The sequence below is a fragment of the Phoca vitulina genome, unplaced genomic scaffold (genome assembly GCF_004348235.1).
Source record: "Phoca vitulina isolate PV1807 unplaced genomic scaffold, GSC_HSeal_1.0 scaffold94, whole genome shotgun sequence".
NCBI classification, from domain to species: domain Eukaryota; kingdom Metazoa; phylum Chordata; class Mammalia; order Carnivora; family Phocidae; genus Phoca; species Phoca vitulina.
In genome coordinates, this window is record NW_022589797.1 from 2,779,358 (window position 1) to 2,795,912 (window position 16,555).

The window sequence follows — 16,555 nt, forward strand, 5'->3', positions numbered from 1 at the left end:
GTTAAGCGACTGCCTTCAGCTCAGGTTATGATCCTGGAGTCCCAGGATCGAGTCCCATATCGGGCTCCCTGCTCAGCGGGGGGTCTGCTTCTCCCTCTGACTCTCTTCCCTCTCGTGCTCTCTGTCTCTCATTCTCTCTCTTAAATAAATAAATAAAATCTTAAAAAGTAAAAATAAAAAATAAATAAAACACCAGACTCCAAGAAAGGCCTGATTTAAACTGAGCCAAGGGTTTGCAATTTATATAATATAAAAGAACAATATTTTTAAAGGTCTTTCAGAATTAACTGCTTATTCTCTTATTCTGTTATTTAGGGATATGAAGTTATTAATGACAGTGGAAGAAGTTCAACCTTAGTTGAAAAAAAATGAACTTGAGGGAAGTACTTGGATGGCTTAGTTGGTTAAGCAGTCTGTCTTCAGCTCAGGTCATGAACCAGGGTCCTGAGATCAAGTCCTGCATTGGGCTCCTTGCTCAGCAGGGAGTCCGCTTCTCCCTTAGCCTAACACTCTCCCTGCTTGTGCGCACACAATCCCTCTCTCTCTGATAAATAAAAAAAAAAAAAAAAATGAACTTGAAGGTAAATCAAATACTAGTCATAGCACAGAATCTAGTCAGCCCAAATATTTAAAAAGAAAAAAAAATTTAATATCCAGTCACAAAAGCAGATGTTACCTCCTTGTCCACACTCAAAATGCCCTGGAAGAATTATATACACACACACCCACTAACCCCAATGGACCAGTCAGATAATACCTACCTTAGGGAGAATCAATCCACAGGCCTATAAGCTAGGCTGTACCAATCAGATACCCCCTTGCCCGAAAGATAGAAAAACCTTGAGCTATATGATGCTAGCCACTTAGACTGAAAGATCAAGTAGCAAGCTGCATCATAATGGGGGGGGGGGTGGCCATTTTTCACCCTATGCACTCTACACAAGTAGGTCAAGAAAGCAAGTCTATAAACAGAAGAATAAAAATGGAGCACACCCGCAGAGAAAAGCAGAAAGGAAAGGCTATGTAGCTTCCTGAGAGATGGGGGGAGTACGAGCCTTAGTTTCCTGGCTTTCTAATTTCAGCCCTGTAAGACCAGGCTAAACTTGATTTCCTGCACTCAGATGCTGACAAGATTGCTATTCTCCCCACACCTTTTTTTTGCCTATTTCCTTTAATTTCTATTCCTTAAGCTACATAATATCTAAAAATAAGATTCTTTAAAAACTCCAAAGCTATAGAAATTCAAGTAGCAGCTCAGCAGTTTAAAGCAGAAGCTGAAAAGAGTAAGAGAAAAAAATCTTTTCTCGGGGCACCTGGGTGGCACCTGGTTAAGCATCTGACTCTTGATCTCACCTCAGGTCTTGATCTCAGGGTTGTGAGTTCAAACCCCACGTTGGGCTCCACGATGGGCGTGGAGGTAGAATGCTTCACTCAAACAACAAAATTTTGGTGAGGAATGTAAGGAGATGGAGGAATTTCTAAAAAAGTTATTGATCAAGTGGGGCGCCTGGGTGGCTCAGTCGTTAAGCATCTGCCTTCGGCTCAGGTCATGATCCCGGGGTCCTGGGATCGAGCCCCACATCGGGCTCCCTGCTCCGCGGGGAGCCTGCTTCTCCCTCTCCCACTCCCCCTGCTTGTGTTCCCTCTCTCGCTGGGTCTCTCTCTGTCAAATAAATAAAATCTTTAAAGAAAAAAAATTAAAAAAAAATAAATAAAAAATAAAATAAAAAAGTTATTGATCAGGTAACTTCAAAATTAGAATCTTCTCTCTGAACTGTTTAGCTGGAACACATAACCTGGGGTCCATCTTATTTTCACTCCAGTCAAAAAGGACTTCCCAAAGAGTCGAGATATATAGCTTATCTTTTGAAATAAGATTATAAGCTTAAATTTTTCTTTTTTGCTATTTTCTCTCCTCTGTCCTTTGCTCTGTCCTCTTTTTCCTTAAAAAAGTGATCCAGAGGCAACTTCAGATCTATCTCTCTACTTTCATTTGAATACTCTGAAAGTATTGTCTAATAGTCCTTAGACAACAGGAAATAGCTTACCTGGCAGATCTGATGCCTGACCTGCTATAAAGAATACAAATTCCAGAGTGTGACTGACTTAACTCCAAAAGGACCTAACAAAACACATATAACTGATGTATGTAAGCATATGCACAATGGTAATTCAAAATATTAAACTGTTATATAAAATATATAAGCAAGTTAGAACCCCAGTGACTGCTGCTGCAGACTGATTCAGGTGACTGATACAATCAAGCAACCAGAAGAGAATACCAACATATGTTGTCATGCGGTCTGGCAAATCATTCTTACAATGACATGATTTTAAAAATGGAAGATTAGCTTTAAAAACCTTCATTTTTTTAAAGGGGCAGGGGAGGGAGGAGAGAGACGATCTTAAAGCAGGCTCCATGCCCATTACGGAGCCCGAAGCATAGCTGATCTCACAACCCTGAGATCATGACCTAAGCAGAAATCAAGAGTCAGATGCTTAACTGACTGAGCTGCCAGGCGCCCCCAAAAACCCTTTTATTTTTTTTTAAGATATTATTTATTTAACAGAGAGAGAGAGAGAGAGAGCGCGCACAAGCAGGCGTAGTAGTAAGCAGAGGGAGAGGGAGAAGCAGGCTCCCCGCTGAGCAAGGAGCCTGACGTGGGGCTCAATCTCATGACCCTGGGATCATGACCTGAGCCGAAGGCAGTCGCCCAACCAAATGAGCCACCCAGGCGCCCCTCAAAATCCCTTTAAAAAAAAAAAAAAAAAGATTTTATTTATTTGACAGAGAGAGACACAGCAAGAGAGAGAACACAAGCAGGGGGAGTGGGAGAGGGAGAAGCAGGCTTCCCACGGAGTAGGGAGCCTGATGCTGGGCTCAATCCCAGGACCCCGGGATCATGACCTGAGCTGAAGGCAGACGCTCAATGACTGAGCCACCCAGGCGCCCCTCAAAAACCCTTCTAAAATAACTGTTGTTTGGCTATTTCTGGTATTTAATTCTTATCTTCTACTGTATGAAATGAGAATCTAACTTCTTTAGGCACCTCCTTTCCTCCCAAATGCAGATAATAAAGTTTATTAATGTATTCAGTTTTGAAAGGTGTATCTTAGAAAAAGATGATAAACTATTCGTTTCAAATGCAAAATTGTAATTACTACTAACAACATTTCTGTAATTACTGATCACAGTTTATTCGTAGTAATTACTTCCTATCACCGTGGGGCAGGGAGGGAGGACAACAGGGATGGACATTAAAACAAAACATTATTAACTAAAGGTTTAGAGTTTTTCACACCTGAGATTACCAAGAGCTATGACCAGAGAGTAAGAAAGGGAATGTAACTACTTCAAAATACTGCTGAAAAACAATAAAAATAGGTAGGCTCCCTATCCACCTCTGGTAGTTTCAAGTACAATAACCACAGAGACTCTAAAACTTAACTATCTACTTCAATACTTCAGTATTAAATTACCTGAAATCCATTGGAATGTATATGCTACACTGTTGTACAACTTTTTCTCAAGCTGTTCATTTAAATAAACAAAAAGGTGCACTTACTTAGACAACGTTAAGTGATTTCCAATCTTCTGATAAAATCATAACTTAAACCATGATATCTAACAGTCCACTTACCATGAAAATCTGCACCCAACTTCTTAGAAGCCATTTAGAACCTGAAAAACAAAGAAATATTTTTAAGTACATGATGCTCTGAGGGGATATAAACAAATCATTATGAGAAAATTGAGACTACAAAAAAGAAACCAGAATACAGTCCTCAAACTTCTCAGTCCCAAAATCTTAAAAAAGAAAGGAGAAAGGAGGACATATTAGTTATCTAGAGAAAAGTTAAACATTTCTAAAATCTGCATGTTCTAAAAATGTGCATGTGGAGCCGCCTGGGTGGCTCACTGGGTTGAGCGTCTGCCTTCAGCTCAGGTCATGATCCGAGTCCTGGGACTGAGCCCTGTATTGGGCTCCTTGCTCAGCGGGGAGCCTACTTCTCCCTCTCTCTGCCACTCCCCCTGCTTGCTCAGTCTCTCTCTCCCTCTCTCTCTGACAAATAAATAAATCTTTTTTAAAAATATAAAAAATAGGGCGCCTGGGTGGCTCAGTTGGTTAAGTGACTGCCTTCGGCTCAGGTCATGATCCTGGAGTCCTGGGATCCAGTCCCGCTTCGGGCTCCCTGCTCAGCGGGGAGTCTGCTTCTCCCTCTGACCCTCCCGCCTCTCATGTGCCCTCTCTCTCTCTCTAATAAATAAAATCTTTAAAAAATAAAATAAAATAAAAATATATAAAAAATATAAAAATTAAAAAATTAAAATGTGTATGTATATATATATAAATATGAGAAGAACATACTAGCTATTTACCAATTTATATGTGAACTATCAAAAGGAAAAAAGTACAAAACACCTTCTTGACACAAACTACAAATCTGTCAATAACAGATTAAGAAAAATCTCTTTATTCAGTTATACAAATATAGAACCTTTTGCTGGCAACTAACTCTAATAGTAAGTTAAGTGGGGAATGAATGACATATAATCTGTACTGCTTAATTAGTATAAAAATCTTTTAAGTAAAGGAAGGGGCAGGCGCCTGGGTGGCTCAGTCGGTTGAGTGTCTGCCTTCAGCTAAGGTCATGATCCCAGGGTCCTTCCTGGAATGGAGCCCAGCGTCAGGCTCCCTGCTCTGCAGGGAGTCTGCTTCTCCCTCTGCCTCCCCCCACTTGTGCTCATGCTCTCACTCTCTCTCTCTCAAATAAACAAAATCTTAAAAAAAATTTTTTTTAAGTGAAGAAAAAAAACATAAAACCACACATCTTTGCATTTTCAGCCCCTATAAAAGTTAAGTCTGAAGTCCTGTCTTAAACCAAAAACTGAGCTCTTCAACCTAAAAGTCAGTCTATTGCCCTTGATATGGTGTTTATACCTCTAACTTAAAAATGTAAGCAAGGAAAAAAAATGTAAGCAGGAAAAAAATTAAGGTTAGCTATATGAATTTATGGCCTGTTGTCTATTAGCCTGCATTACAATACGCTGGAAGGCAACATACTGAATACAATGTATTTTCCACCAAACGTTAAAAAAAAAAAAAAAAGGAAAAGTATATTGCACCTATTTTGTGAAAATTATTCAATAGAATTAAAATCTGCACAGGCTTTTTCTTAAAGAAATTAACAAGCTGATTTTTTTTTTAAGTTTTATTTATTTATGTAATCTCTACACTCAACATGGGGCTTGAACTCACGACCCTGAGATAGAGTCTCACTCTTCTGACAACCAGCCAGGCACCCCTATACACTTTATTTTATTTATTTTTTTATTTTTTAAAGATTTTATTTATTTATTTGACAGAGAGAGACACAGCGAGAGAGGGAACACAAGCAGGAGGAGTGGGAGAGGGAGAAGCAGGCTTCCTGCTGAGCAGGGAGCCCGATGCGGGGCTCGATCCCAGGACCCTGGGATCATGACCTGAGCTGAAGGCAGACGCTTAACGACTGAGCCACCCAGGCGCCCCTAACCCTATACACTTTAAATGGATGAACTGACAGGGGCACCTGGGTGACTCAGTTAGTTGAGCATCTGACTCCTGATATCAGATCAGGTCATGATCTCAGGGTCCTGATATTGAGCCCCGCATTGAGCCCCGCATCGGGCTCCACACTAAGCACAGAGTCTGCCTGTCCCCCTCCCTCTGCTCCTCCCCCTCTCTCTGTCACTCTCTCTAAAATAAATAAATAAATAAAATCTTTAAATAAATGGATGAATTGTACATGGTGTATAATACACCACCACCACAACATGGACAAATTTCAAATTCATCATGGTAAGTGAAAGAAGCCAGGCTTTAAAGGTTACATATTATATGATTTTATTTAAACTATAGTAATAAAAAACAGGGGCACCTGGGTGGCTCAGTCATTAAGCATCTGCCTTCAGCTCAGGTCATGATCCCAGGGTCCTGGGATCGAGCCCCGCATCGGGCTCCCTGCTCAGCAGGAAGCCTGCTTCTCCCTCTCCCACTCCCCCTGCTTGTGTTCCTGCTCTCTGCTGTCTCTCTCTGTCAAATAAATAAAACCTTAAAAAAAAAAAAAAGAAAATACGCAAAACTACAGGAATAGAAAAGTAATGTTAGCTACCATGTACTATAAAGGATAGAAAGTATTATATAAGGGGCACATGACTTGCTCAGTCCACAGAGCTAGCGACTCTTGATCTCAGGGTTGTAGATCTGAGTCCCACGGTGGGTGGAGAGATTTAAAAACAAAATCTTTTAAAAAATGAATAAATTTTTTTTAAAAAGTGGCTGCCTCTAGGTGGTAGAACTGGGAATAATTCATAACATTCCTCTACGGTTTCTGAACATCCTATGGCAAACAGGTATTTATTTTACAATTTCTTTAAAGCTTTACTTTAAAAGTTTCAGTTTTCCAGCATGATGTGGGGACTAAATATTGTGGTTGATATTCTAATTAATTCTAATGGAGAGTTAAAATTATAAAGTATATGGATTATCAATTTTCAAAGAAACAACAAACCATGCTGAAAATGATTAAAACATTTTATATGTGCAGAAGATATTTCATTGGCGTACACACTACAGGATCATCAAAATGTACATAAACCACAATACAGTGAGACTCCTAAAACGAAGAAACAAGATTCTTGGCAGTCTCAACCTTCACACATAGGCATAGAGTAGAAATATACTTAAGTCTCTACTGAGAAAAAAGCAGTATTTAAGCACACAGCAAAGACAGCTGCGACAGGTGCAGAAAATGAGCATTTTCATCTATGTGTCCCTGATATTTATTAATATTGTGGGATATCAGCTGTTTGAAAAAGCGGCTGTTTTTGAGAGGTAAATGGTTTGGGAGAAGCTCCTTGAGCCTCTAATTTAAAAAATAATTTTGCAAACAATCCCCAGAAGCAGCTAACATCACAAATATTTTAAGAAGTTTCACCAACTTTAAATGGATTCTTTTTTTTTTTTTTAAACAGGCTCTATGCCCAACATGGGGCTTGAACTCATGACCCTGAAATCAAGAGTCCCAAGCTCTACTGACTGAGCCAGCCAGGTGTCCCTAAATGGATTCTTAATGGCTTTTTTTAAAAGGTTCAACCAAAAGACAACCCACAGAATGGGAGAAGAATGGGAGAAAAATATATTCGCAAGTGATGTATGTGATAAGGGGACTGTATCTAGAATACATAAATAACTCCACAACTCAATAATAAAAGACAAATAACCCAACTAGAAATGGGCAAAAGAATATGAATAATCAATTCTCCAAAGAAGACATACAGATAACCAAGAAGCACATGATGATGAGATGATGTTCAATTCATTAGTCAGGCAAATGCAAATAAGACTCCCCTCTCTATCCCCCATGCTAAAGCATGCATATTATCTGCAACGAAGCAAAATTTCTATTAAAAAAAAAGTGAGAATTAAAATATAGTACCCCTATTACTAAATAAAAGGATATAAATTCTTTAAAAATATGCCTCAATAGAGCTGATAAAATGTAGATTTTCTTGGGGGCTTCTTTAAATATTAAAATAGTTCACTGAATGCAGAGGGAGATAGAGAATCTCAAGCAGACTCCCCACTGAGTGTGGAGCCCAACATGGGACTCCATCTCAGGACCCTGAGATCATGATCTGACCGAAAACCAAGAGTCAGATACTCAACTGACTGAGCCACCCAGGCACCCCAAGTACAAGTTTTAAAATGTTTTTATAAGTTGGACTGAATTACTTAACATGTAAAAAATGTACACAAAACAAGACTGAAAAAAATACATTTGCCCCCAACATAAAACTATAAGTGCTCACAGGAGAAAAAAAAAAATCCTAAGTTATCATAAATTTCCACTAAAATATATATAAACGCATATATTAAAGGAAAAGTATCAAGCAGAAATAAGAACAGAACACATTTTTTTTTTGCACACATTCTTAACTCATAAGCTTTTACATTAATAAAATGTAGACTTCCCTGAAGCACCAAAGAACTTAACAGCAATGTTCTATTTTGCCAGTTCAGTGCCACTTCAATTCAAATGCTACAGGAAGAAAAGCCAGTAACTTAAAATTTAAATCACTAATTAAAGACATTCAAGAACAAAAGGAGATGGGGAAAGAGGTAACAAGAACAGAACTGCAGGGAGAGGAGAAGCCAGAGTGCAAGAAACAGAAGACATGAGATAAGGAATGGAAAAAGGCAAGGTGAGGAGAGTAGGGGTAACCGATCAAGAGAATATAAACAACATCCTGCCAAGGCGCAGGCCCTTTCACAAGGGGAAGAGAAAGCCCAACGCAATTGTATTGATGATCTCATTTTCTTTCTTCCCTTTCTTATATCATTAAATTCCTATTATATGAAATTACATTCTTACAAAGTTTCCTAATACATAGCAATTTAGTATCTCAGTAAGCTATCATTGTCACACATTACACTGCAACAAGAGCTGCAATCAGGAATTTCCCCAGATACAAATTAATCCAGGAAATTCTCTTACAGAAAAAGATGGCTCTGGGAATCACCAAATTTCCATTCTAAAAACAAAGTTAACACACGTACAACTAGCATTCATACCAACATATATATGACAAAAATGACACATGTAATGGCTATTAGTATGTCAATACAACGCTATACTAAATTCATCAGAAAAAGCTTTATTTTCTCACAGATCTCAGAGACATTTTGGAGTCAGTTCTTTCAACAGTAAAATAAAAGGGTAGTAGACTGAATAAACAGCCAACCCTAAACATACCATGAATCTGTAACACTAGAATAAAGAAAAGCAAAAATATTTATGTTCCCAAATTAAATATTCAGTATTCAGAATAATATCATCATTTACTATACACAGTAATTTTTTTTGTTAAGATTTTATTTATTCATTTGAGATAGACACAGAGAGTACAAGCAGGAGGAGGGGCAGAAGGAGAGGGTGAGGGACAAGCACACTCTCCCAGTGAGCACGGAGCCCGATGCTGGGCTCGATCCCAGGACCCTGAGATCATGACCTGAGCTGAAGTCAGACACGTAACTGACTGAGCCACCCAGGCGCCCCTGTAACTTCTGAAAGATGTCCTTTAGGGACAAAATAAAAAGCTGGCAACCATGTTAATCGCATCCCTCTTTTTAAATTTTAGTGGCCCATGAAACCAAAAGTCTGGAAACCATTTCCTATATCACATATAAAATAATAACCTCAAATGAATATAATTATTTAAAAAAATTTATATAGATAGATATCTTAGCATACTGCCTGAGACACAGCAAGAGCCACAAAGATTGGTAAACATATAACTTGGAGAGGCGCCTGGGGGGCTCAGTAGTTTGGGCATCTGCCTTCGGCTCAGGTCATGATCTCAGGATCCTGGGATCAAGCCCTGCATCTGGCTTACTCCTCAGGGGAAGCGGGAGTCTGCCTCTTCCTCTCCATCTGCCCCTCCCGCACCTTGTGCTCTCTCTCGCTCTCTCAAATGAATAAAATCTTAAAAATATATATTTATATATATATAAAATACATATATACAGGGGCGCCTGGGTGGCTCAGTCGTTAAGCGTCTGCCTTCGGCTCAGGTCATGATTCCAGGTCCTGGGATCGAGCCCCGCATCGGGCTCCCTGCTCAGCGGGAAGCCTGCTTCATCCCTCTCCCACTCCCCCTGCTTGTATTCCCTCTCTGTCAAATAAATAAATAAAATCTTTTAAAAAATAAATAAATAAATAAATAAAATACATATATACAAAATATATATATGTACATAACTTAGAAGTAAACCATTTGCCAAGTACTCTACCAGTAAACTATACACAAAATGTAGATTTTTATTTGAATGTTTAGACTCTTATTTTGAGTGAAGAATATGGCTGTAAACACTGAACTGAGTTTGAGACCTTACTTTCAGTTTCAAGTCTGAGAATTAGCCAGAGATATTTTCAGGATCTATCACTGTCCACAACCTCTGTGTTTACAAAACTAAGCCCCTTATTATTGGCTGCTACACATCAGCATATTTGGCTAAAGATGGAAGGCCAAAAACACAGGTCAACAGTACACAGATTCATACTGAAGAGCATTTCAATAACCCCAGTAAGCTTTTCTTTATGCATTAATTTCTTCTTTCAATTCAGCTGGAATATTGCTTATTCAGTCGGATTTGTCCTGAACACCACTGTTTCAGAGAGTGCAAAAATGGAAAATCTAAATTTGAGTCACTAACCTGCAGAAACAAGATCTAATGGGCCCTGCGATTCTGGAAAAGAGGGGAATAGGTCTGTGTAAATATGGAAACAAACAGGAGTAAGACATAGTCTTATAATGGTGGTGTATTTGGATGATGGGTTTAATGTGGGGCTTTTGGTTTTTTCTTTTGGGCTATTTGCTTTCCAGGTTTTCTATATGAGCACATATCTACTGATTGACACATTCTGTAATTAGGGGGAAAAAAAAAAAATCTAGGGAGCAACAAAGGGAAAGAATACCCCAGATACCTGTAAGGGGACTAAACAGAAACACCACAGTATGTAACTACTGAAAGATTGTGACCTCAGAGAGAGAAAATATAATAAAAAAAGAATAAATCAGTAGTTTCTTTTTTTTTTTAAGACTTTATTCATTTATAGGGCGCCTGGGTGGCTCAGTTGGTTAAGCGACTGCCTTCGGCTCAGGTCATGATCCTGGAGTCCCTGGATGGAGTCCCGCATCGGGCTCCCTGCTCGGCAGGGAGCCTGCTTCTCCCTCTGACCCTCCCCCCTTTCATGTGCTCTCTCTCTCTCTCATTCTCTCTCTCAAATAAATAAAATCTTTAAAAAAAAAAAAAAAAAAAAAAAAAAAAAAAGACTTTATTCATTTATTTGAGAGAGAGAGAGCACAAGCAGGGGGAGTGGCAAGCAGAGGGAGAGGGAGAAATACATAATTAATAAGATAGACCTAATTTATATCATATCAAAAGCACCCTGAAAGCAAAATATACCATAAGTACCCACAGAACACTTTACAAAAACCTAAGTAAATACTAGGCCACAAAGAAAATTCCAATAAATATTCAATATCAGAAATAGCACAGCCAATTATAGTCAAAAGGCAAAAAAAAAAAATTAGAGATTTATTACATCAGAAAACAAAAAGGTCCTACTACCTGATTTTCTAAACTTTCTCTTGATCAAAGAGGGAACCAAAAATAAAACTGCAGAAAATGACAACGAAAATATTGCATTTGAGAATCTACAGTATTCAACTAAAGCAGTAATCAGGAAAATTCACAGCAAACAAAAGTACTGAGAAAAAAATTCACAGCATAGGGACCATCTAAGGAAAGCACAAGATGGAAACAGTAAGGGCATAAGCAGAAAATAACCAATTAAAATCAGAAAAATGAAAAAAATAAAATAAAATAAAATAAAATAAAATCAGAAAAATGATTAATAAATAAACCCAAGAGCTGGTTCTTTGGAAAAAACATAAACCATCCAACTAACTTAATTTTAAAAAGAGAGAAGTAAGTGTACAAAATAGAGGAAATTAAAATAATTCAAATACTGCTTTGTTCATCTCTTTGCAAATACATGTGAGAACCTGGATAAAATAGATGATCTTCTAGGAAAGTATTTATTAAAACTAACTCCACAAGTGGTAGAAATCTTAACCAGACCAATAACTACAAAGGAAACAGAAAAAGTCATCAAAGAGCTCTTGCAACCCAAAAGAAACCTAAATGCACTGAGATTTTAATGGTTCCAAAACACAGGAAAAGGAAAGTTTCTAATTTTCTTTTTTTTAAAAAAGCAAGCATAATATTGATGCCAAAGAGAAAATTACAGAAAAATCGCATGTATGCCTAGAGATTAAAAAAAAAAAATCCTCAAAATAAAAAGCACAAACCAAATTTAATAATACATTATAGGAATACATCACATCCAAGTGTAAAAATTTAGTCCATGAATTTAGGATAGTTCAATACTAGGCATCTGTTGATACATTTCACCATTTGTTAACAGATCTAAGAAAAGTCATATAGTCATCTCCTTAACATGAGGTTAAAAGCAACAACGAAAACCATCTCTCTCAATACCAAAGTCAGAGAATGCTGACTAATGGGGAAATAGAAGATTCCCACTAAGCACAGGAACAAGATAATGATGTCCATTATTATCATAATCTGTTAACATTGTTATTTAACATTAGATGAAAAGTTAAAAGGTATATAAAGTTGGAAAATAGACTGTTTCCCAGGGAAACCCCAAAACTGAAAAAATTATTACAAATATAATACAATAAAGTGTTTCTGGGTACAAATTAATACAGGCACACTTCATCTTACTGTACTTTGCTTTATTGCACTTCACACTGTTTTTCACATATTGAAATTTCAAGACTTCAGTGGAGAAAGTAAGTGCAGATGTGGTGGAAAAAGCAAGGGAAACAGAACTGGAGCCTGAAGATGTGTCTGAATTGCTATAATCTCAGGATAAAACTTTAATGGATGCAGAAGTTGCTCCTTATGGGTGAAAAAGTGTTTTCTTGAGATGGAATCTACTCCTGGTGGAGATGCCATGAAGACTGCTGAAATGGTGACAAAGGATTTCAAACATCACATAAACTTAGCTGATAAAGCAGTGGCAGGGTTTGAGAGGAATGATTCAATTCTGAAAGCTCTACTGTGGGTAAAATGTAATCAAACAGCATCTCATGCTAAGGAGTAATTGTTCATGGAAGAAAAAGTCAACTGATGCAGTAAACTTCATTGCTGTCTTATTTTAAGAACTTGCCACAGCCGCCCCGACCTTTAGCAACCACCACCCTAAGTCAGGAGCCATTAAGACTGAGGCAAGACGCTCCACAAACAATAAGATTGCAAGTTGCTGAAAGCTCAGATGATGGGTAGTATTTTTTAGCGATGAAGTACTCTTTAATTAAGGTATGTACATTGTTTTTTTAGACACAATGCTATTGCACACTTAATAGACTACAGTATACTGTAAACATAACTTTCATTTACTTTTTTAAAGATTTTATTTATTTATTTATTTGTGAGAGAGAGAGACTGTGAGAGTGCATGAGAGGGCGTAGGGTCAGAGAGAGGAGGAGACTCCCCACTGAGCAGGGAGCCCAATGCGGAACTCAATCCTGGAACTCCAGGATCATGACCTGAGCCGAAGGCCGTCGCTTAACCAACTGAGCCACCCAGGCGCCCCTCAACATAACTTTTATATGCACCGAGAAACTAAAAGATTCATTTGACTTGCTTCACTGTGATGTTCAGTTTATTGTGGTGGCCTGGAACCAAAGCATCTCCAACATATATTCTGAAATAAACAGCCTTCGTGTATACAATAAATAGATAAGAAATATAATGGAAACATACAATGTGCCACAAAAGGTAAGAAGTAGGAATAAACTTAAGATACAAAGAAAGAAACTAAAGCTCTACTGAAAGAAAAGAGGACTTACATAATTGGAAAAACATATGATAAATCTTGGATAAGCCATGGAACGTCATTAAGATCAATTCTCTCTAAGTTTCTCTATAAATGTGGCATGATAAAAGTGAAAACTACAGCCTTCTGTTAATTAGAAAAGCTGATTCTAAAGTTCATCCGAAAATAACAATATATGCAACAGCAGCCAAGAAAATTCTGAGGAAAATAATGGAAACTAGCCTGTCAGATATTAAAATATTTACTGTAAGATGTAACACTTACAGCGCTGCCATACTGGCACACAGACCAGTGGAACAGAACAGAAATCCCTAAAAATACCCAATATATGGAAATGTAGTATACAGTAAAGCTGCCATTTAAAATTTGTTAAGTGTTGGGATGCCTGGGTGGCTCAGTCGGTTAAGCGTCTGCCTTCGGCTCAGGTCATGATCCCAGGGTCCTGGGATCAAGTCCCACATCAAGCTCCTTGCTCAGCAGGGAGCCTGCTTCTTCCTCTGCCTGCCACTCTCCCTGCTTGTGTGCACGCTCTGACAAATAAATAAGATCTTTAAAAAAAAATAAAATCTGTGAAGTGATGGAACAACAGGGTAGCCACCTAGGAAAAAGCTGGATGCTCCCCTCACACTCCATCCTAAAATAAATTCCAGATCGACCAAAGGTATAGTAACATTATGCAACTGCCCAAATATATAATCCCTATTTTCATTCTACATGGAAAGCAAAAATAAGACTTAAAATCCAACAAAATGCTTACCCTATGAAAAAACAGAATATGATGGTTATTTTTATTTATTTTTTTTAGTAATCTATGCCCAACATGGGGCTCAAACTCACAACCCTGACATCAAGGGTCTCATGATCTTCCGACTGAGCCATCCAAGTGCCCCGGAAAATGAAGGCTATTTTTTTTTTAAGATTTTATTTATTTATTTGACAGAGAAAGACACAGTGAGAGAAGGAACACAAGCAGGGGGAGTGAGAGGGGGAGAAGCAGGCTTCCCGCAGAGCAGGGAGCCCGATGCGGGGCTCAATCCCAGGACCCTGGGATCATGACCTGAGTCAAAGGCAGACACTTAGCAACTGAGCCACCCAGGCGCCAGAAAATGAAGGCTATTTTAAGGCAAGTTGCTATAGGGGCACCTGGGTGGCTCAGTCAGTTGAGCGTGAACTCTTGGTTTTGGCTCAGATCATATCTCAGCGTCCTGGAATTGAGCCCTGTGTCAGGCTCTGTGCTAGGCATGGAGTCTATTTGAGGATTCTCTCTTTCCCTCTCCCTCTGCCCCTCCCCGGCCTGCACGCACTCTCTTGCACTCTCTCATATAAATAAATCAATCTTAAAAAAATAAAAAACAAAAAAAGGCAAGCTGCTGTAATATACCAGTTTTCTCACCAATTTAATTACTCTTGCAAATTAAGTTTTACCAAAGTTATTAATCATATGGTATACTTAAGGCAATAAGAAGAGCAACTAGTGACTCAATACAAAGCTCATTTCACATAGTTTAATACAAATTGGTTATAGTGGAATATTAACTTGCTAAAATTTAAAAAGCAACATGTAGTACATAAAAAGATAATACAGTATTGTCAAGGTAAATTACTATCCCAATCTGATTTCATGAGAACTGCAGTTAAGAACTCTAGCTAATTCAGGGCACCTGGGTGGCTCAGTCGGTTAAGCATCTGCCTTCAGCTCAGCTCATGCATGATCTCAGGGTCCTGGCATCCAGCCAAGCATCGGGCTCCCCGCTCAGCGGGGAGCCCGCTTCTCCCTCTTCCTCTGTCCCTCCCCCCACACTCATGCTCTTGCTCTTTCAAATAAATAAAATCTTAAAAAAAAAAAAAAAACCACCTCTAGCTAATTTCAAATTGGATCAGGAAATCCAGACAAGGATTTTCCTCAATGTTGGGTTCCTCTTGATCCTACCAGCATCTAGCACCGTGTCTAATCTTTAGCAGGGGAGGCCTTTTCGTATCCGCTTGTCGTCTCCCCTTAAACGTTCTGAAAATATGATTCTATAACTAATATTCCTAAATAATATGTATTTTGGAAATACAACTAGACAAAACAATGCACTTATAATGAAAAAGTTAAGCAATGAGTTTTGTAGTTACCAGTAGTCTGAAATCATAAGGCCTATGAGACTAACATAATGAACGAACAGGAAAGTAATGGCTGGTTACAAGTTAGAATAAGGAGTCATAACATAAAGCATTAATTAGAAATTTTTTTTTTTTAAATAAGACTTTCTTTAAAGTTTTTTTTTTTATTATTTGACAGAGAGAGACAGCGACAGCAGGAACACAAGCAGGGGGAGTGGGAGAGGGAGAAGCAGGCTTCCCGCCGAGCAGGGAGCCCGATGTGGGGCTCGATCCCAGGACCCTGGGATCATGACCTGAGCTGAAGGCAGACGTTTAACGACTGAGCCACCCAGGCGCCCCTAATTAGAAATTTTTAATCAGTATCTTAACCAATCCTTCTTTTTTATCCCTATCCCCTCTATCTAAGCCAATTAAAATTCTCAAATGAACTTAAAAAAAATTTTTTTAATGGGGCACCTGGGTGGCTCAGTCGGTTAAGCATCGGCATTCAGCTCAGGTCCTGATCTCAGGGTCCTGGGACAGAGCCCCATATTAGGCTCCCTGCTCAGCAGGGAGTCTGCTTCTCCCTCTGACCCTCCCCCTCTCATTCTCTCTCTCTCTCAAATAAATAAAATCTTAAAAATATGTATTTTATTCATTTATTTGAGAGAGAGAGAGAGAGAGAACAAGCAGAGGGAAGGGCAGAAGAAGAAGCAGACTCCCCTGCTGAACATGAAGCCTGACATGGGGCTTGATCCCAGGACCCTGGGATCATGACCTGAGCCGAAGGCAGATACTTAACCGACTGAGCCACCCAGGCGCCCCTCAATTCTTTTTTTTTTTTTTAGATTTTATTTATTCATTTGAGACACAGAGATACAGAGAGAGAGAGAGAAAGCATGAGCAGGGAGAGAGGCAGAGGGAGAGGGAGAAGCAGGCTCCTCGCTGAGCCAGGAGCCCGATGTGGGGCTCGATCCCAGGACCCTGGGATCATGAC

General features: G+C 38.8%; 1 protein-coding gene across 1 annotated transcript in view; it reads right to left on the reverse strand.

Annotated features, from left to right (window-relative positions):
- Positions 1 to 16,555, reverse strand: part of UBAP1 (ubiquitin associated protein 1) — a 60,427-nt gene that overhangs the window by 26,032 nt on the left and 17,840 nt on the right. The window contains exon 2 of the mRNA XM_032396796.1: positions 3,642 to 3,682. Within this exon, the coding sequence (XP_032252687.1) occupies positions 3,642 to 3,675 (34 nt within the window). The 5' untranslated portion in view covers positions 3,676 to 3,682. The remainder of the gene's footprint in view (positions 1 to 3,641; positions 3,683 to 16,555) is intronic.